The sequence below is a fragment of the Cololabis saira genome, chromosome 2 (assembly GCF_033807715.1).
Source record: "Cololabis saira isolate AMF1-May2022 chromosome 2, fColSai1.1, whole genome shotgun sequence".
Lineage (NCBI taxonomy): Eukaryota > Metazoa > Chordata > Actinopteri > Beloniformes > Belonidae > Cololabis > Cololabis saira.
Genome location: NC_084588.1, coordinates 43,765,835 through 43,787,108, shown reverse-complemented (window position 1 = coordinate 43,787,108; position 21,274 = coordinate 43,765,835). Strand labels below are relative to the sequence as shown.

The 21,274-nt window shown below is 40.3% G+C and overlaps 3 protein-coding genes across 4 annotated transcripts; all 3 read left to right on the top strand.

The window, feature by feature from the left end:
* Positions 1-412: 412 nt before the first annotated feature.
* Positions 413-5,862, top strand: LOC133464196 (dehydrogenase/reductase SDR family member 13-like). Its single transcript, XM_061746240.1, has 5 exons — positions 413-952; positions 1,034-1,152; positions 1,356-1,479; positions 2,566-2,892; positions 4,787-5,862. The coding sequence occupies exons 1-5, from the start codon at positions 826-828 to the stop codon at positions 5,044-5,046; spliced, it is 957 nt and encodes a 318-aa protein (XP_061602224.1). The 5' UTR covers positions 413-825; the 3' UTR covers positions 5,047-5,862.
* A 4,441-nt stretch (positions 5,863-10,303) lies between these two features.
* LOC133464173 (UDP-glucuronosyltransferase 2A2-like) lies at positions 10,304-12,948 on the top strand. 2 transcript variants are annotated; one of them, XM_061746226.1, is made up of 2 exons: positions 10,304-10,725; positions 11,211-12,948. In XM_061746226.1, exon 2 carries the CDS (start codon positions 11,238-11,240, stop codon positions 12,813-12,815), a length of 1,578 nt encoding a protein of 525 aa, XP_061602210.1. In that variant the 5' UTR covers positions 10,304-10,725; positions 11,211-11,237; the 3' UTR covers positions 12,816-12,948. The 2 variants fall into 2 exon arrangements, with proteins under 2 accessions (XP_061602210.1, XP_061602201.1); XM_061746217.1 differs by having other exon boundaries at positions 10,304-11,049.
* A 1,438-nt stretch (positions 12,949-14,386) lies between these two features.
* On the top strand, positions 14,387-16,085 carry LOC133464155 (UDP-glucuronosyltransferase 2C1-like). The gene has a single exon (XM_061746193.1). The coding sequence runs from the start codon at positions 14,390-14,392 to the stop codon at positions 15,956-15,958; it is 1,569 nt and encodes a 522-aa protein (XP_061602177.1). The 5' UTR covers positions 14,387-14,389; the 3' UTR covers positions 15,959-16,085.
* Positions 16,086-21,274: the final 5,189 nt, after the last annotated feature.

Genomic DNA, 21,274 nt, shown 5'->3' with positions numbered 1-21,274 from the left:
GCTTTTAGTCACTGCTGCATTTCAGTTATCCCCCATAATGCACTACAACCTTTATTTTTTGGATTTCATTTGTTTAATTCTTTTTCACTTATGTCCATCTTTAATTTCTTCTTTTAAACTTGTTTACTTTTTAAAAAAAATAAATATGAAATCTTGTACATGAAATGTGCTATACAAATAAACTTGTCTTGCCTTATAATTGCATCTGACCTACTTAATGTAATACAAGTGTATGTGACTTTACAGAAAAGTGAGGGGAGGCACGCCACCTGGGGCAGTAGCCGTAGGTACGGGGGCCCAATCATCGCTGTTCGCAGCTTTAATTACCATTGATTTTTCACATTATTATAAGACATTTTTTTCTATAAAAATAAGAAGTATTAAGGGGAAATACCAATAGCAACATAGTTTGTATAGCAGTACCTCTTCTACTGGTTAATAGGAGGCTGAAAGAGAGGACAAAAGCTCAGCGTAGGTATTACTTGCAGTTGTTTATGTACCACTTCTGCTGTATGAGAGCGTAATGTCATGGTGAGTAGTGTTATTTATTTTTCTGCGACTGAAATACAGAACAAAGTTGAAGTATACAAGTCCAACTTGCTTGGACAAACACACAGCTGACCTAGCTGAACCGTCAACATGAGTTCTGCGGCCTGTTCTGGGCCTTTTAAGAATTACAGTTTTACAGCCTTGCTGTGATCTGATTACAGAGTCACACGCAGATAGGAAATGGGTGTGTTTGTTGGAATGTGTGAGTGTCAAAGCCTAAACTGTTTGGACTGCCTCAGTACAGCCGGACTGCGCTGAGGCTCAAAGGCAGCAACAATGTCTACCCTTCTTCTGGTTGCGGCGGCAGTCGTAGGAATTGCCTACATTTTCCACCATGTTGTGGTGAAAGGAAAGAGTTGCAAGAGTGATGCAAAGCTACATGGCAAAACTGTGATTGTGACTGGTGAGTAAAACCTTTTTCAGTTTCGTTTCAGTCCAATTCTAGAATCAATGTGGGTTAGAAAGTTTGATTTCTCGCATGCAGGTAGCAACACGGGCATTGGGAAGACTACAGCCATAGATCTTGCAAAAAGAGGAGCCAGGGTGATTCTGGCCTGTCGCAGCAAGCAGAGAGGAGAGGCAGCTCTCGAGGAGATCAAAAGGGTGAATATTTCTTTCTCTGTCAAAAGAGAGCTTAAATCTGTCATTCCACAAGCTCTGCTCTCTCCATTACGTTTAGAAATCTTACTAGTCATTTGTCACTTTCTGATATATGCCTACTGCAGACTCAATGAAAACAGACATGAATGGCTACATTATTATTTTCACACTTAACTTCTCAAGCACTTAATGTCTACTGTCTGCAGGAGAGTAGCAGTAATGAGGTGGTGTTCATGCAGCTGGATCTGGGAAGTCTTAAGTCTGTTCGCAGCTTTGCTGAGACCTTTCTGAAGTCTGAATCCAAATTAGACATCCTGATCAACAATGCAGGTACAGTATTGCTGGTCCCTTTTCACCTAATTACATAGATCCACACAATCATTAAAAAGCTTTTGTTTGCGTCCATGTCTTACTTCACTTATCTTTTTTTTTTATTTTTCATTCCAATTTTATATTCTATTGTTATTCTTTTGGATGATTTAAGACAGATACGCATATCCCAGGATTATTTAACCATTTATTAAAGTTATTCATTTCAGTTCAACTTTATTTACAGTACAGACCAACTTGTTTGAATGAGAAGGTGTGTCCAAACCTTTGGTCTGTACTGTATATAGCATCTATTACAATACAAGTTGTCTCTAGGCGCCTTCCAGAGACCCAGAACATGACCTGAAAATGACCCCCAAGCAATTATTACATAAAACATGGCAGGTTAAAAACTCCCCTAGTGGGAGACAAACCTTAAGCCAAACAGTGGCAAGGAAAACGGCTCATAAGCGGTGACTCTCCTGCCGAAGGCCAGCCAGATAGAGCAGGAAAGGGAGATAGGAAAGAGACAATTAAGAACAGAAAGAGGGGAAGACACAGATACACTATCGAAGCTACAAAACACAAGATATTAGTATTATTAACTATCTGTGAGCAGGAGAACTACGAGTTCTATGTAGATATGACATGATAAATGGTTAGTTGGTGTAATACAGGGATGACTATATAAACAGATTTACACAGCAGACACTGAGTTATGGATTTGATGTATGCTCAAATTCATATGTATAGAAATACACACATACATACGTATATAAATGTATATATATATATATATATACCCAAACATTTAGTGGCAACAGGTTACAATGTGATGCATTTTTTTCAAGTTACTTTTTCATGCTCTGCATGTATCAATACAGAGAAAGAAAGATAGAACAATTATAAAAACTGTTCCAAACACATCCTTCATGAACCCCATCCCCTTTTGTCAGCATTGCCAGATAACAGATTTTGTCAGATGACGATGACTTTTCTGACTGAAAACAAAAACATCAAGTCCTGCCTAGGTTGGATGGCTTCAGGCTTTATTGGTTTTGGTGTTAATTTGTGAGGATTAAGGTTGTTTCTGTGTTTCTGTGCCAGGTGTTTTCATGCAGGGTCGAACGGAGGATGACTTTGGGATGATGTTTGGTGTTAACCACCTCGGCCATTTCCTGTTAACCAACCTATTGTTGGAGCGCCTGAAGCAATGTGGACCGAGCAGGATTGTTAATGTGTCATCTCTGGCATACACCATGGGAAAAATTAATTTTGACTGCCTGAACACCCACAAAGCTCTGGCAGTCGGGACATCCTCCCTGAACGTCTTCCAGGGCTACGCTAATAGCAAGCTGTGCAACAGCCTCTTCACCCACGAGCTGGCCAAGAGACTGAAGGGAACCAAAGTCACCTGCTACTCCCTCCACCCAGGTCAGTGGTAAAGGATGTCACCACTCAACGCATGCGCATTATAAAGAGACATCATGATCAGCATAGACATACGTAGACGCCCCATCGAGTGTTCGTGCCCGCTGCTGCGATACGTAAACGTCGCCGCCATATTGGATGTGGCAAGACTGCGCTGTAAACTAATACAAGTAAATTGACTTATTTTCATAAAGCGCCTTTCTACAAAGAAATTTACGTTTTACATCTCATTTATTCATTCACACATGCAGGGAAACAGTTAGGCACCAAATATAATATATTTAATTTTCTCAGATGGCAAAAATAAGAACTTTATTGATCCCACATAGGAGTAATTCATGTTATATCAGCTATAGAGAACAAGGTAGTGTCGAAAAACAATAAATATCCCCCTCACAAAAAGAAAAATAGAGAAACATATTTTCTCATCAACGAAACTAATTTTTCAAATAACAAAATAGTAACATTTTTTTTTTTTATATTTTTTTTATCCCCGATTTTTTACCCATTTCATCACCCAGTGCTCATACCTAGACAGTCCTTGGCATTGTTCCCCTCTGCCAACCCAAGGAGGGCCCTACACTGAGCTCAGGTCTCCTTCTTATCCTGAGGAGTGATGGACCGCTTCTTTTCACCAGACAGGATGAGGATTCTCCGGCCGAACGTAGCGCGTGGAAGGATCACGTTATTCCGGCCGGATCCTCCCCACCCCATCTGGCGCCCCGGTTGGCCAGAGGGGGCATGTGTAGCCCAGGACTGTTGCATGTTTTTGTGAGGGTAGCTCACATTAGCTACCCAGGGGAACATGGGGAGAACATGCAAACTCCACACAGAAAGATCCTTTCGCCAACCCCACCCATGGTGTGGGCACTGAAGTCATGGGAGAACTAACACGCACTTCAGCGCCCACAGCGTCCCCGGCGGGAATCGAACCCAGGACCTTCTTGCTGTGAGACAGCTGCACTACCTGCTGCGCCACCGTGCCCCCCCCCAAAAAAAAAAATAGTAAATTTTAAAGATTTTTTTTCAGTTATTTTATTGTCTGATAAATGGTTCAAATGTTTTTTTATTGTCTGAAAAATGGTTCAAATATGTTAAATTAAAATTTGTTTTGTTGATGAGAAAATATGTTTCTCTATTTTTCTTATTTTTGTGAGGGGGGATATATATTGTTTTTCGGCACTACCTTGTTCTCTATAGCTGATATAACATGAATTAGTCCTATGTGGGATCAATAAAATTCTTGTTTTTGCCATCTGAAAAAATTAAATATATTATATTTGGTGCGTGTGTGAATGAATAAATGAGATGTAAAACGTAAATATCTTTCTAGAAAGGTGCTTTATGAAAATAAGTCCCTTTACTTGTATTAGTTTACAGCGCAGTCTTGCCACATCCAATATGGCGGCGACGTTGACGTACAGCTCAGCTCTCGATGGGGCGTCTACGTTTATATGTCTATGATGATCAGTATACCGTTTCCATAAAGTGTGGTCTAGTCCAAATGTTTTACACATTTTTTGCAAGATCCATGAGGGTCTGCAGGTTGCCTCTGAATGATGAATTTGTAGGTGGAGGAGAGAGAGACCAGATTATGAGCCACCCAGCCGAGAGCAGGTCATGCAGAGGAGCTGTATGCAATTGTGACATTTGCATAAAACAAATCCAACTTCTTGTTTTCTCTGGTAAAACACTTGAAACGTTAAAAATATGGCAGAGAAAGAGATTAGTAGTTAAAATCTTGTGTCTATTGTGTCTTTTAGATTTACAGTTAGTGTCAAATTGCAGAGCTATTTAGCTGTGAGTGAAAAGGAACTATTGATGGAGTTGGTTATCCTTTTTTTCCCCCCCACTATGTGCTAAGGAGTGTGCCTCTAAATCCCCTTTGTCCTTTCAGGAGCCATCAACTCGGAGCTGACCAGGAACACAAGCTCAGTTCTTCAACTGCTCGTGAAACCCGTAACTGCTTTTTTCTTCAAGGATACCATCCAGGGATGCCAGACCACTGTGCACTGTGCCGTCCAGGAAGACATTGAAGCTCTCAGTGGGCGTTATTTTTCCAACTGCGCTGTGAGAGAAGTCTATGCTAAAGCCAAAGATGATGTTGTAGCAAACAAGCTGTGGGAGCTCAGCGAGAGACTGTGTGGCCTTGCATAAAAAAAGCTTTCCGTTAAACTGATAACCCTAACTTCTGATAATTTCTTGCAAACGTTAATCCTAATCAATCTTTAAGAAACTATCTGACTACTAAAATGTCAAGTACAGCTCATGACTTGGTAAGTCACATAGGATTTGATAAGTTCTTCAGTGTGCATCATCCCATAATACAATAAACAAAAAGCTGATCTGAAAAATTTAAATTCTATGTCACCATGACTCAGCACTCACAACATTGGTCAGATATTAGCTCATAGATTAAGCAAAGCCTATGTTTGTAACACTGTTAAGGCACGATAAAAGCTAATACAGTAAATAATTTGCATATTTTATCTCGATACGGCAGATTACACATTGATGTTAATTTGTAGAACGCTGCTGCCTGAGTCCTCACTAAGACCAAGAGAGTGGACCATATCACTCCAGTTATAGACGTTTACACTGGCTTCCTGTCTGACACAGAATAGATTTTAAAATCCTGCTGGCGGTTTATAAATCTCTGAATGGACCAAAATACATATCTGATCTCCTGGTCCATTATGAACCAACCAGAACCCTAAGGTCATTAGGGCCGCGCCTACTTTCTGTACCCGGAGTTAGAACCAAATACACGTGAGGCATTGTTCAGCTTCCCAAAATGCAAGGGGCCTACTGAAATTCTCATTTGATTTAAATCAAGGTTGAAATCCTTTTTATTTAATGCTGCATTTCATCTCCCACAATGCACTGCAACCTTTATTTCTTACATCTCATTTGTTACTTCTTTTTAAGTGAATAAATTATGTTTTATTTTATTCTATGTATTTATTTTATGATTATGATTATTACTAATTTTATTTTTTGTCTTAATGTTAATTCATTATTTTTAATGTCTTTGTAAAGCACTGTGAATCACCCTATTGTTAAATTGTGCTATATAAATAAACTTGCCTTGCCTCACCTTATTTATGTTCATATGCAGCTGAAAATGTACTTATTTTACCTTATACCTTATAAACATACACATATGTCATCGGCATCACAGTCTCGGAAGACCATCGATTTCTTGTGTCTGGAGGAGGTTAGATCTTCTTCACGCAGATTCTCCCCAGACACGGCCGCAGGTGTCGCAGGTGTGGGCTGGATCCGGTGCTGGTGTGGGCATGGTGGCTTTCTGCTTCCTCAACTTCCTTTTTGTTTCTCGGTGTAGAGCCAGGGCGGTTTCGTGGGTCTGCAGTCCGTTTTGTAAAGCTTGTTTCCATTTCCCATTTCTTACGGTCCTGGGCGACGTCTGTACACGTGACGTTTGTACATGTGTACACACACACATATACATACACATGTATGCTTCAGTGATCACTTTTGGTCTTGGGTTTGTGAAAATTGAATGCTTATTTTAATTCTCTCTCTTTTTGCCATCTCAGTTTGCTTTTAGGAGGGAAGTTAGTGTCATGGTTTTTATGAACAGTTTGAAAGTACATCTCCACATACCCCTTTCTTGCGAATAGCAATGCTAGAGCGCATGGTGAAAAAAAAGTGCTCCTATTCCACGTGGAAATTAAAAGTTTTCAGTTTCTTACGCGGCCCAGCTTCCCCACTCATTTTCCTTTCTTTTCCTTGCTGGTAGTTATGAATTCATAAGCCTGTTTATGCTTTGCTTGCTGCAGTGTAATTCTTTATATGTGTTTTGCATAAGCCCTGCATCACACTGCTCTACACAGTTACGTGAACTTAGTGTAGAAGAGACCCACATAGTTGTTATGGTAGACTTTTCAATAAAGTTCTCAGCAAAAGCAGCAATCTAAATGTTGGAAATGAAGGATGCAACATATATTTATTTGTGTATTTTTTTTAAATGTTCCGTGATCTACCACTAGCACTGGTTGATCACGATCCCAGTTCTAAATTATTACCTGAAACCATAGGTTTAATCTGGTATTTGTTTTTTCTTGTTGTTTTGTTATTTTATTCCACCACAATTTAGCTGACAAAATCCAGCATTACATAGTCAGGCAAAAAAAATCTAAATATTTTGTTCAAAATGTAACTAATATGACCAAGCATGTTTTTGTTTATGTAACCCAGGTTGACTGAGCTATCAAACAAACAGCAATACATACATTGGGTAAAAAGTCAATAAATATGTTGATATGTTTAAATCTTCATTAAAACGTCTAATATTTTATTTAATTGAAGAATACCTTGAAAGCTACCGTAAAAGATATATAATGTAATTGGTGGTTTGCTTAAAATGTCTTATTTTGAAGGGCACGACGCTGCGAGACCCATGTGACTAGTAACAACCAATCGGATTGTTCTAAACTTTTCTCTGCAAGACGAGGAGGGTTTTGCACATAGCCATCAACACTAGACAGAGCATTGTGCACAGTGTTCTATAATATGATGTCTATGGTTTTGCACATAGACACATAGATGTATAGCCTACATGTCTATGATTTTGCAGACAGCAAACGCAGGCTGCATGAAAAACGAGTCTAAAGTTAAAAGAAACAAAAATATAAAGGAGGTATTTTTTGTTTTTCTGTTTTGTATGTTGGAAAATCGGGACCTGGCCATTTCGAGTGGGTTGGAGAAATATCCGGCTAAAACCAACTTTGGATACGCGAGGTTGAAACCAGACTGTGCGTCCACTGGAGCAGTAGCGCCCTCTATCGGCCGGTGCGCGTTGTCTTCTGAAGTGGTAGGATTCATCCAAACTTCTGCAAAGCTGCAGTGGAAAAACTAATTCCAAGAAAGTAAAGGAGTAACAAATGGGAGGGGAAATGACTCTTTTTCTTTTGATTCTGTGGTACAGATCTGCCCAGTCTTTTGCTGAATTGTTTTGAGTTATATATATATTTTATATTTTATTTCATACGACTACAAACTCATTGTAAAGGGTATTTTTATAATGCAATTTATTTTTGTGGTGAATGTTAATGTGATTTGATCAGAATGTGATTTAAACTAAACTGAGTTAACTCAATTGATCAAAATCTCTGAAACATAACCTGATATTAAAACGAAACAAATGTTTAATTACAGGGGTTTGGAATTCAACTACTGAACAAAAATGGGTTATGGTATTTGAAATCAATGTTAACTGTTTGTTGTCTTTTGTCTAAACTTTTCAATAATAAGCTGGCAGTTCAAACTTATTCCTTGTTCTGTGGTCTTTTGTGGTCTTGTGCGTACAGTAATCCAACTTACTGTAGCTGCACGTTTCTAGTCCAAGGGATATTGACAAGCACTTTTACATGTTATTAAAATGTATGTGCATCATTTAGTAATAATTGCATTACCAACTTAGGGTTGATCTGGTCAGGAGCCGCCTGTCAAAGCAAGAAAGCAGAGGCTCGAACCAAAAACGAACGTTTGAATGAGGTTGAATTTTAAAAAAGGCTCAAACTGGTGATTATCAACAGGTACTTTGATGAAGAGGGGAGGGGACTGGTATCACTACTCTGCACTGTAAATGTGTGTGTGTGTGTGTGTGTTGTGTGTCTGCATGTACAGTATCACGGTAATTTCTGGCATTTATCCCGATAACGATAAAAATGACGATAAAAAAAATACCAATTCAACTCCACCTTTTTAACTATAACTCTATCACCACATTCAGTCTTTGGAGCCCCCAAAACACTGCTCTAAAAGAATACTAAATGCTACTAAACTACACCAATTAGATTTAATTAATAAAAACCAATTAAATGAGTACACCTGTACTGTAAAACTGTAATGACTCAGATCCACCATGTTTGTTACACAAAAACCTCATCAACGGGAATTTATCATTCTTTCTTTCTTTCTTTCTTTCTTTCTTTCTTTCTTTCTTTCTTTCTTTCTTTCTTTCTTTCTTTCTTTCTTTCTTTCTTTCTTTCTTTCTTTCTTGCTGGCTCATTTCTTTCTTTCTTTCAGGCTCATATCTTTCTTTCTTCCTGGCTCATTTCCTTCCTTCCTTCCTTCCTTCCTTCCTTCCTTCCTTCCTTCCTTCCTTCCTTCCTTCCTTCCTTCCTTCCTTCCTTCCTTCCTTCCTTCCTTCCTTCACATACATTGTGCTTGGATTTAATGCAGAACCATAAATCCGGCTTTACACGAAATTTCTCATTTTTACCGCGAGATGACAAATTCTTACCATGGGGATTTTTTTTGACGGTATATCGTGAACGGTAAAATATCGCCCATTCCTAGTTGGTATGGTGTCTGCGCTTCGCTCTCGGGCTGGTTTTCGGGGGTCTCAGGGACTTCGGGGTACAGGATTGGTGAGGGAGCCTGGCAGAGCCACTGTAGGGTCAGGTTGTGGTACTGATGATGGGGGGTCACTGTACTCTGAATGCTGATGTACAAGGGTGTGAAAGTGTATTTAGGTGTGATTGTCTCACAAGGGCCTGCTGTGTAGTTGTTGATATATAAGTTTGAATACAGTTTGGTTTGTGTTTGCATGTATGTATGTGTATGTATGCGTATGTGTGGGTATATACATGTATGTATGCATGTATGTGTGTGTATTTTTTTAATTATATGATTATTTTTTGTGAATTTTGGATAAAAGCATAGGTTACTATAAGGGGTGGAATTAGACAGGAGAAGGGGTATGAAACAAATACATGTAAGTTTTGCTTCTTCATACCCCCTTTCAGGCAATTTGCATCAAACACTGTCATATCGGAAGGTATAAATACTTACAAGTTTACTCAATTGGAAATTTTGTTTATATTTTTTTAATATTACGTACAAATGTATATATATTGCGACGATGAGCTAATACTGGTGAATCTGTATATGTTTTGGGGGATTGTTCTTTTGTAAATACTGTTTACCAATCACTTTCGTGGCAATCGTCTGAAATAAATTCAAATTAAATAGCCTACAATTCAATTCAATGCAAAAAAAGGGTGAAAAAAAAGTGAAATGAGGAAGTTTTTTTTCAGTCTCACCAGTTTCAGTTGCATTCTGTAATTTCGTTGTTGTGAAATATGAACAATGACAATAAACAATCTTGAATTAGAATTCTTTACACTCATGCTTTAATAGTGTCAAGCAAAAGTTCAGCAACACGAAGATTCATTAAAATAAAATATGTGTCATGCAGCTCAGGTTTTTGTTATTTCCTTTTTTTTTACTGCATTCTTATTACATAGTTTTGATATTTCAACATCCAGTGTCTATCTGTGTTCTTTGCTACACGTTATGCAACACTCACTGCTGCTGTGGTTTCTTTGGAAGACTGAATGTTTTTAAACATCTGTCATACAGTATAACTGTTTCTAACTGAAACTCTATTTGTTAGTATGCTCTGCAAGTTTAATTTAGATTATCAAGAAGATTATCTTGCAGCATAAATAAACAGAAACCAGTCTTCGTGTTGGTGAATGCGAGTATTTCCAGGACACAACATCTTCGTGCATGTGGTCCCCAGACAGTATGAAGGGTTAAAGCTTTGTGCACTGCTTCTCTGTGAAACAATTACATCACATCCTTGTCATTCTTGTTATGATTTGCACTTTTTGTTTAATACAGAGCTATGATTCAAGTTTTCCAGGACGGCATGAATCTTGCATAATATTACGAGGGCTGGACAAATGGAACAAGGAAGTGTTCGCAACGATGCTGGTTTTACTTTGGCTCTTTGCAGCATGAATAGTCTTGTTTAGGTATTAAATATACTGTAGCAACACTGCTCACTGACGAGCGCATAAGGTAAGTAAGTAGTAAGCTTACCATTAATAGCTTTTGCCTTCTGTGTATGGGGGAACACAGCTTTTCAGTGCTGCAGAACAAACAGCCTTTTTTTACTTTGTGATAACCTGGGAGGCTTTTGGCTCAACTGAATGACATCCACTGATGAAACGTGGAACTTTTTCAGAATAGAAGTGCTGGGACTGTATTTTTTCTTAATGTTTCCCTGTAAGCAGAGTGAAGTGAGCTATGGTGACTATTACGACACAGGATGACCGTAATCTGCGCTGTGCACGCAGAGCTCTTCACACCTTTCCTGTCAGAGGCTTCACATGTTACAAATACGTGAGCGCTGTTGATGGAAATGATGTACAGTAGTTGAGAGCCAGTTCAGTGAGACATGAATGGAGCTCTTTGTTTGAGGCTCACTTTCCTGTGCTGACATTTCCTCGGTCCCCAAAGTGACTGCTTCCTCACTGTCTTTTTCTCTCGTATTTGTGTTTCAGACTTACACCATTAGAGCGGATTTGAAGATGTTTTTGTCTTTGGCTTCCATCGTCTCTCTTTTGTCAGTCATAATTCCACCTGCCAAGAGCGGGACGGTTCTGGTTTTTCCGCATGACGGCAGCCACTGGGTGAACATGAGGATACTTGTCGAGGAGCTGCATCGGCGAGGTCACTCCGTGACGGTCGTTCGTGCCTCAGACAGCTGGTACATCAGTGAAATCTCTCCATACTACAATGCCATCACGGTGGATGTTGTTGCTGGCGGAAATGAGGATTTTTATCGCGCCTTTGTCTCTGAGGTTATCAGAATTAAACGAAGTAAGGGCTCTATATTGGCCCGTTTTGCTCTAGACATGGAGCTAAAAAATACGTTTTTTGAATTACACAAAAATATATGTGAATTGATCATGCACATGTTTGAAAATAAAGAACTAATGAAGTCCCTCCAAGAAGCTAAATATGACATTGTTTTGACAGACCCTGTTAACGGGGGAGGTGTATTCCTGGCTCACTACCTTGGCTTGCCTTTAGTATTCAACGCTCGCTGGACTGTTCATGGAGAAGCCCATTTTGCTATTGCACCCTCCCCTCTCTCCTATGTTCCACTCCCACCTTCAGAACTAACTGATAAAATGACTTTTTTTGAGAGGGTCGAAAACATGATCTTTTACACATTAAGGATGAGTTTGTACAAGCAGGTAGTCGGACCACATTACTCTGCTTTGTCCAAGCGCTACTTTGGCCCCGATGTGGATTATTTTTCCCTGTTTCAAGCAGCAGATCTTTGGCTCATGAGAGTGGATTTTGTGTTTGAGTTCCCTCGTCCCACCATGCCAAATGTAATTTATATGGCAGGGTTCCAGTGCAAACCTGCCGAACCACTGCCTCAACACTTGGAGCTATTTGTGCAGAGTTCTGGCCAGCATGGAGTCATCGTCACGTCTCTGGGGACTTTAATTGCAGAGCTTCCCGTTGACCTAGCCGATGAAATTGCTGCTGCTTTTGCAAAATTACCACAAAAGGTCATTTGGAGATACAAGGGGGAGAAGCCTGCTTCTCTGGGCAACAATACATTACTGGTGGACTGGATGCCACAGAATGACCTTCTGGGGCATCCAAGTATCAAACTATTCGTGAGCCACGGGGGGACAAATGGCATTTATGAGGCTATCTATCACAGTGTTCCAATTGTAGGGATTCCATTTGTGTTCGATCAAGCCGATAATCTCAATAGACTGAGAGCTAAGGGTGCAGCAAGGGTTATGGATGTTTCTGATTTGGATAGGGAAACATTTCAGGAGGCCATGCAGGAAGTCCTGAACGATCCCTCCTACAGGATGAACATGCAGAGACTCTCCAGCCTGCACAGAGATCAGCCAATGAAGCCGTTGGACACCGCCCTCTTCTGGATAGAGTTCGTCATGAGACACAAAGGTGCTGCTCACCTGAGAACCGAGTCCTACAGACTGCCCTGGTACTCCTACTACTCTGTAGATGTGATCATCTTTTTAGTGGGAGTTGTGCTGCTGGTTTTGTGTACATTTGCTGGCTTACTTAAATGCCTCTGCTCAATGTGTCTGAGAAAAAAGAGGAAATGTGATTAAACGAAAACAAATTCATCATCAAACTGAAATGTACACTGCAAAGCAGAAATGTGCTTGATGCCCATCCATTTTCTTTACCCAATTATTTCAATGCGGGGTCACGGGGAATTTGTTTAAATTATAATTTTCTATATTTAAGGTACGTTTACTTTACATTTGTTCATATCCATATAAAGAGTATGTATGACATTATTTTTTTTAAACTGTATTCCATCCAGCTCTTTTTAACATACTTTTTAATGTTTATTCAGGTGTGATGAATGTCCTAGAGGTCTGCATCACCTGTTCAGAATCAATGTCTATTTTATTTTATTACTGCTTTAGAATTGATGAAATTAAATCTTTTATAAAAAAAAAAGGTTGGTAAAATTCACTAGTAAATTCACAACTGTCATTAATCGAGTGTTTCCCTCCTCTTTGTCTTTTATTCACTAATATTGAGGACTTCACTCACATACCAAAGCATAACCTACTTAGAAGTTATATTTCTGTATAGCTACAGCCTTTCCTAAATGTGTCAGGGTATTAGGGATTCAAGTTTTTATCTTGTCCAAGCCATGTGTGAGGGTTTATGAGTAAGCATGAGTAAGCATTCATTTCAAATACAAGTGCAGGCCAGAGCTTCAGGATCTTCATGCTGACCTGCAGTATCCCCTACCCCGGTTCATCCCACTGCTTTCTTCCACCTGTCTTGAATGTCTGGTAGATGCCTGCTAACATCCTGACCTGCAGTGCCCCCCCTGACCTCCTCAGTGTCTGCTGTCTACGTCCACTTATATAGTCATCCCTTTAATTCACCAGTTAGGCATTGTGTCTTCTCTGTTCTTCATTCTCTGTTTGTCTCTTTTCCTGCTCTGCCCAGCTGGCCTCCGGCAGGAGGGTTCCCCCCTTATGATCCAGGTCCCACTCACGGTTCTCCCAAAGGGGAGTTTTTCCTTGCCACTGTTTGGCTTAAGGTTTTAGAGACACCTAGAGACACCTTCTGTTCTGACGCTGTATAAATAACATTGAATTTAATAGAATTGAATTGAACAGGAAATGAAGTAGTTCAAGATAGAGCTGAGATGCAGTTGTGGTTCTACATTTAGATGCCAATAAATAAGACTAACTTATGTGTTGGGGGTTTTAGTGGTGCAGAGCAGGTAAAGACAACCACTTCTGGGCCACACAGTTAACTAATGACTAACCGCTCCCAGAGCATAAGATAAAAGAATAAACCATTGGGGTTGGGCAATAGTATATCTGTTACTTATTTACAGAGATAATAAAACCCAACCAATACCTTCTGACAACTTTGTACTACCCTATCACCTGAACTTTTAATAACATGTATTAAAAGAGGCAAAGTTATGTTCAACATTGACACTGTGGAGACAAGTGCCTTTTCACTCTCAGGAAAAGAATATTTCTTTATTGATTCAAATACCATTGGAAGCCAAACAAAAGGTAACATAATGTTATGATATTTAGCCATGATAAAAAAAAAAACTTTATTTTCTTTAACTGTACATTTTTTTGATGAACATTGTTAAATCATACATGTGATGTCCTTTCTTTCCGGTTTTAGAATAAGAATGAGCTGGTCCTGGATCAGCTTCTGCTGGCTCTGTGCAACAGCGGCTTATGGAGGGAAAGTGCTTGTATTTCCACTTGATGGGAGCCACTGGGTCAACATGAAAGTCATTATTGAGGAGCTCCATTCAAGAGGCCATCAGATGACTGTTATAAGACATAATGATAGCTGGTACATCAAGGAAACCTCCCCGTTCTATACTTCAGTCACACTGGATATGGAGTCTGGATTTGGTGAAGATTTTATTGGTTCTTTTGTAGCCGATTTGCTAGAAATTCAACGAGGAGGAAAGTCTGCCTGGTCACGTTTTAAACTCGAAATGGAACAATCAGGAAAGATCTGTGAGATCCATTTAAAAGCATCTACAACTCTTGAGATTATCTTTGAAAACAAAGAGCTGATACAGTCAATACAGGAAGCCAGATATGACCTTATGCTGACAGACCCTGGTGTACCAGGAGGTGTCCTACTTGCTCACTACCTCAAATTGCCACTTGTTTTTAATGTCAGGTGGACTACTCAGGGTGAAGGTCATTTTTCAATCGCACCTTCACCTCTCTCTTATATTCCACTGACAGGGACGGAGCTATCTGATAAAATGACCTTCTTCCAAAGAGTCGTAAATGTGTTGATTTTTGCCTTTAGCAAATACCAGTTTGCACATTATATCGCACCATATTACACAGCAGTACTCGAAAAACATTTTGGCCCAGATGCAGACTACTCGTCCATGTTTCAAGCTGCAGATCTGTGGCTCATGAGAGTGGACTTTGTGTTTGAGTTTCCTCGTCCAACAATGCCGAATGTAGTCTACATGGGAGGGTTCCAGTGCAAACCTGCTAAACCACTTCCTGCACATTTGGAGGAGTTTGTGCAGAGTTCTGGAGAGCATGGAGTCGTAATCATGTCCCTGGGAACCTTGATTGCAGATCTACCTTTTGACTTAGCTGATTCAATTGCTGCAGCTTTTGCTAAACTACCCCAAAAGGTCATCTGGAGGTACAAAGGCAAGAGACCTGCCACTATGGGCAACAACACCCTGGTGGTGGACTGGATGCCACAGAATGACCTTTTAGGTCATCCAAAAGTAAAACTATTTGTGGCTCACGGAGGAACTAACGGAGTCCAAGAAGCCCTGTATCACGGAGTTCCTATACTTGGACTTCCATTGATTTTTGACCAGCGTGACAATCTACTTCGAATTGAAGTCAGAGGAGCAGGGAAAAAGATTGATATTTTTACTATGAATGAGGACATATTCTTGAAGGGGCTTCAGGAAGTCCTGAACGATCCCTCCTACAGGATGAACATGCAGAGACTCTCCAGATTGCACAGAGATCAGCCAATGAAGCCGCTGGACACGGCTCTCTTCTGGATCGAGTTCGTCATGAGACACAAAGGTGCTGCTCACCTGAGAACCGAGTCCTACAGACTGCCCTGGTACTCCTTCTACTCTGTAGATGTGATCATCTTTTTAGTGGGAGTTGTGCTGCTTGTTTTGTGTACATTTGCTGGCTTACTTAAATGCCTCTGCTCAATGTGTCTCAGAAAAAAGAGGAAATGTGATTAAATGAAAACAAATTGATCATCAAACTGAAATATAAAGAAGAACTTTGCATGATGTCCATCCATTTTCTTTACCCACTTAATTCAATGCAGGGTCACAGGGAAATGTATTTTATTTATAATTTTTTTTTTAAATTATTTTCAGCACGGTAGCTTAGTGTTTAGCACTGTTGCCTCACAGCAAGAAGGTTCCCGGTTCGACCCCCAGGCCCAGCAGGACCTTTCTGTGTGGAGTTTGCATGTTCTCGTGCTTGCGTGGGTTTCCTCCGGGTACTCGGGTTTCCTCCCACAGTCCAAAAACATGCATGCTAGGTTAATTGATGATTCTAAATTGCCCATAGGTGTGAGTGTGAGTGTGTCTGGTTGTCTGTATATATGTGGCCCTGCGATGGACTGGTGACCTGTCCAGGGTGTACCCCTGCCTCTCACCTGAAATGAGCTGGGATAGGCTCCAGCAGACCACCGTGACTCTGCAAAGGATAAAGAGGGTATAGATAATGGATGAATGTAATTTTTTGTTTGAAAGGTACGCTTACTTTACTTTACTTTTGTTCATATATGCATAGAAAGAGTATGTATGACATGTTTTTAACTGTATTCCATCCAGCTCTTTTTAACATGCTTTTTAATGTTTATTCAGGTGTGCTGAATGTCCTAGAGATCTGTATCACCTGCTGAGAATTAATGTTTATTTTATTTTATTCCTGCTTTAGAATTGATGAAAGGAAATCTTTCATAAAAAAAGGTTGGTGAAATTCACAAAACTGTCATTAATGGAGTGTTTTTCGCTCCTCTTTGTCTTTTATCCACTAATAATGAGGATTTCACACATTCACTCACAACCTACTTAGAAGTTATATTTCTATAAAGCTACAGCCTTTCCTAAATGTGTCAGGGTATTAGGGAGTTTTTATCTTGTCCTTGTGTGTGTGTGTGTGTGTGTGTGTGTGTGTGTGTGTGTGTGTGTGTGTGTGTGTGTGTGTGTGTGTGTGTGTGTGTGTGTGTGTGTGTGTGTGTGTGTGTGTGTGTGTGTGTGTCTGTGTTTCTGTTTTTGATGGATTTTATTTTGTGGGATATATCGGCTTATTCACGGAATTGCATGGATTGGATTCATTTTGATCTTAGCCAGAATCTTTCATTATTATAATCTTATCACGTGTGTTTAAAATGTCATCCTGAAGGACATTTCAAATGTTTCTTTTACTGAATGATGTGTTAAAATGATTTTGTGTGTGTTTTATAATTTTTTGGTATGTACACAGATGATGATTAGCCACTGTGAAATGTAGGAATACTAACTCATAATACAGCTTTAATATAAAAATAAAAGCAGTATTGAAAATGATCAAGTATTGTCAGGCTGTACATTATGAAAAAATAATGTTACCATCAATGTACTTTGGGCACTTACAACATACCAACAGTTACTCCAACATGATCCACTAAGAGGTGCCCATCACCCCTCCTCCTCTTTCCTTTCTCAGTTATTATTATACTGTAAGTGTCTCATAACCATCATTGTTCTCCATTGTTCTTGTAGTTTGTTGTGCTGGTCTGCCCCCTCCTTTTCTCTTCTGTGCATGTTTGCAGGCCAGGGGCCTCATTTATCAACCGTGCGTACGCACAGATGTGTGCGTAATGTGTGCGTAAGAACATTCCCACGCAAAGTATGGAATTTATCAACTTGTACTTGTGCGTAGGAACGTGTGTAAATTTAAGCACAACTCTGACCATGTATATACACAAAATCTAGCGGTAGAACAGTAAAACTACAAATAGAACCCATTAAAAGAGTCATAGTGTTCAGCAATCTCAAACTTCACACATGTTCCCTGTTTCCTCTAATTAATAAAAATTCTCAATTATTAATTTAGCAGACATTTTGAATAATTGGTGTGACAAGCTATAAAAGACAGCTGTGGCAGGACGACCTGAAAAGAAAATACAAGTACCATGGCTTGTCTTGCACTGTTGGAGGATTTGGAGAACCGTGCGTTTTCAAAGAGCGTGCTGATCTGTTCAGTGAGAAACAGAGTGGCTTCTCAGCAGGTACCGCTTCCCCAAAAACATTCTGATGGATCTATGCCGTGATTTACAACCTATGTTGGAGCGAGAGACCAAACGCACCAAAGCCATCCCAGTGCACACATCCAGCTCCTGTCCACCCTGGGATGTTTGGCCACCGGAACATTTCAGAGAGAGATTGGAGACATATGCGGCATTTCACAGCCGACACTAAGCAGAATCATGCCGGCAGTGTTGGATGCAATCATTTCTCTGGCCCCAACTTACATCCAGTTCCCATACACACATCACCAACAAGCCGAAATTAAACAAGGATTTCACGCCATCGTCGGATTCCCAGACATAATTGGAGCTATAGATTGCACCCACATCGCAATAAAAACACCATCACACAATTAATTCAGTTACGTGAACAGGAAAGGATTTCATTCAATCCATGCACAAATAATCTGCGATGCAACTATGTCTCTGTCAAACGTTGTTGCCCGGTGGCCTGGAGGAACGCACGACTCATTTATTCTACAGAACAGTTCTGTTGGTGTGCACCTCCAAGCAGGAGCTGTTGTTGCTACCATATATGGTCAATTGGAGACGTTTCTGAATGACTCTAACCATGCACGAGCACGGCAGGTAAGAACAGGTGGGATTTATCATCACTGATGTGCGTACGACCGGTGTCCGCACGTTTGATAAATACGGATTTTTTTGTACTTACACACTTCTAAATTTCATTCCTATGACAGAATTTAGAACCTTTTCTACGCATGGTTGATAAATGAGGCCCCAGTGCTTCAGGATCTGCATGCTGACCTTGCAGTCCTGCCCTTTAACCACCTCAGTGTCTGCTGTCTCCTTCCACTTATATAGTCATCCTTGTAGTGCACCAGTTAGGCATTGTGTCTGTGTCTCTCCTTCCTCTCTTCTTCATTGTCTGTTTGTTCCCTCTTTTCCAGGTCTGCCCAGCTGGTCTTCAGCAGGAGGATTCCCCCTTATGAGCCAGGTCCTGCTCAAGGTTTCTTCCCTCCTAAAGGGGAGTTTTTCCTTGCCACTGTTTGGCTTGAGGTTTTTCTACCACTAGGGGAGATTTTACCTGCCAGTTGTTGTGCCAAAAAGGGGTTGCGGGTTCAGTTATTAAAGAGTTATATCTTTTTAAAAATCTTTCCCAGCAAACAGGGTGGTGGATGCTGGGAAGATAGGACAGTCTAAATGTTTAGCACTTCAATCCTCTAATGGATTAGATGCAGCTGCTGAAGGAGAAGCCCCATGCAGCTGACTCAGTGCTCTGGCTGAAAATGTGAAGATGATGTCCGCCCTTTTTAGTACTGCACCCCCCCCCGGGCTCTGTCAGCCTGCTGATGTACAGCATCTCCGTCGTCTCTTGAACCTCACCTTGGAGTGGGCCACCTCTCTGCGCTCAAATGCCAAGCTGTCACTCTGGCACTCTCAGAACCTACAGTGGGACGTCTCTGTGTTTCCCACGCGAGTTGTGCATACTCACGTATTTCCTGCGTGTTAAGGCTGAACCGCACACTTTCATGGCGGTTATGAAGGAAGAGAGACTAAAAAGTATGGTCTTCCTCCAAACCTGGTGTGCTGCATCCCTGGAAGAACGCAGCTCTCAGATGCCAGTAATATTGTTTTGGTGGTTCTGACTTCTGGTGCTTAATTGAAAAAGGAGCAAGAGTAGCTGAGGCCCAGTCAGTTACGAAGAGTATTATTCTCGCAAAGCCTCACACAGTTGCTTCATAGCAGTCTCTCAAAGTCTTCAATGTCACTGGCCAGGGACTCAAGGTAGCAGAGACGCAAGCCTTGTCCATGTGGCTGGCCAGGATTGTCTGGTTCACCAGAATATTCCTGGTACAGATGGTCCCTATACCAAGAAGAATAATTAATTCTCCTATGATGTGGAACAAGTAGGTCAAGGTGGGGTTTTAGACCACTTGATACAAGCTTTTGTCCAGCAGGGAAAGGTTACCAGAAATTCGGACTACTCACGGTCTTCATGTTATGACTCTGACTGTGTTTTGGACTCAGTACTTACACTGATACAAATATTGTGCTTGATCTACTTTAAAAAAAATAAGTCAACTTTTTGCATGAGATTATTATGTAGATCAAGAAAGACTAATCTTTGTATAAACTACTTAATTTTATGTATGTAAATAGTACATTTTGCAAGTACAGTCAACTTAATTGTGTTAAAACAGCACAATGTAACTTTCAGCTTTTGTTGAGTTTGGCGGCTCCTTTGGACAAAAGCGGTAGTGCTTTACCAGAAAGAACACTACATTTCCAGATCTTGTCCCCGTCGCGTGCATTTGTTTTGATAAAATAAAAATTTAAATAAAAAAAAAAGAAAATTAAAACCAAATTGGAAAAAAAACAATCTCAAAATGAATATTGGATTATTTTACACAGACTTGACACAAAGCTGGTATATTAAAAGCCTCACATGAGGCACCATTTATATTGTGCCACAAACTGGTTTAGTTATTAAAGAGTTTTTAATAATTGCCTTTTGATAATTATTAATAATTAATAAAGAAGATTACTTATCAAAATGAAGCACAGACCTTTACAACCAGCAGCTATGACAAATTTGTATAAAATAAACACAAACAACTTCTCTTATTCAAATGAATCAGAATTTATTTACACAAGTGTTAAACGACAGTGAAACAATACTTCGGATAAATTCTGATGGCTAAACTACACATAACAAACAACTAACTAAAGATTAAACACAAACTTCAGATCATCTACGCATGTGTGTGTGGGTGTCAGCGCATATGTGTGTGCGTGCGTCAGTATGTGTTTGTGTGTGTGTGTGTCAGAACAACATCAAGTCACGTGGACCAAAACAAAATGGCGAACAACTTCACGTCATGTAAGACCACAAAGAGAGATAGCAGACGCACGCTTTCCAAAACTGCGGGGGAAGGTTTCTTCACCCAGTGAAAACTGAAAGTATCGGAGGCTTGATGGCCGGAATACTGACTTGTCCGTGTGGGTTAGTAAGGAGGGGGGGGAAGACTGGTGTGATCTCTCACCACCCATACCTTTATCGTTCTGCTGTTTCCTACTCAGGAGCTAGTGTGTGGAGCAAAATCTGCGACACTCGCTCTAAGGTTTGGACGGGGAAACAGGAGCACGAACCGGTTCGGTAGTGAGGGAACACGTTATATGGGTCCCCTTACACAGGTCTGTAACAATATAATACACCAACACAAACGTAACAACCATTGGTCTGCATGAGAGACCGTTGGCGCATTACACAATAATAAGCAAACAAACA

Coding starts and splice junctions, on each gene's coding strand:
- LOC133464196 (XM_061746240.1), top strand. CDS start 826: ATGTCTACCCTTCTTCTGGTTGCGGCGGCAGTCGTAGGAATTGCCTAC. Junction 1,153..1,355: donor CTCTCGAGGAGATCAAAAGG/GTGAATATTTCT, acceptor TACTGTCTGCAG/GAGAGTAGCAGTAATGAGGT. Junction 1,480..2,565: donor CATCCTGATCAACAATGCAG/GTACAGTATTGC, acceptor TTTCTGTGCCAG/GTGTTTTCATGCAGGGTCGA.
- LOC133464173 (XM_061746217.1), top strand. CDS start 10,954: ATGGTGACTATTACGACACAGGATGACCGTAATCTGCGCTGTGCACGC. Junction 11,050..11,210: donor GCTTCACATGTTACAAATAC/GTGAGCGCTGTT, acceptor TTTGTGTTTCAG/ACTTACACCATTAGAGCGGA.
- LOC133464155 (XM_061746193.1), top strand. CDS start 14,390: ATGAGCTGGTCCTGGATCAGCTTCTGCTGGCTCTGTGCAACAGCGGCT.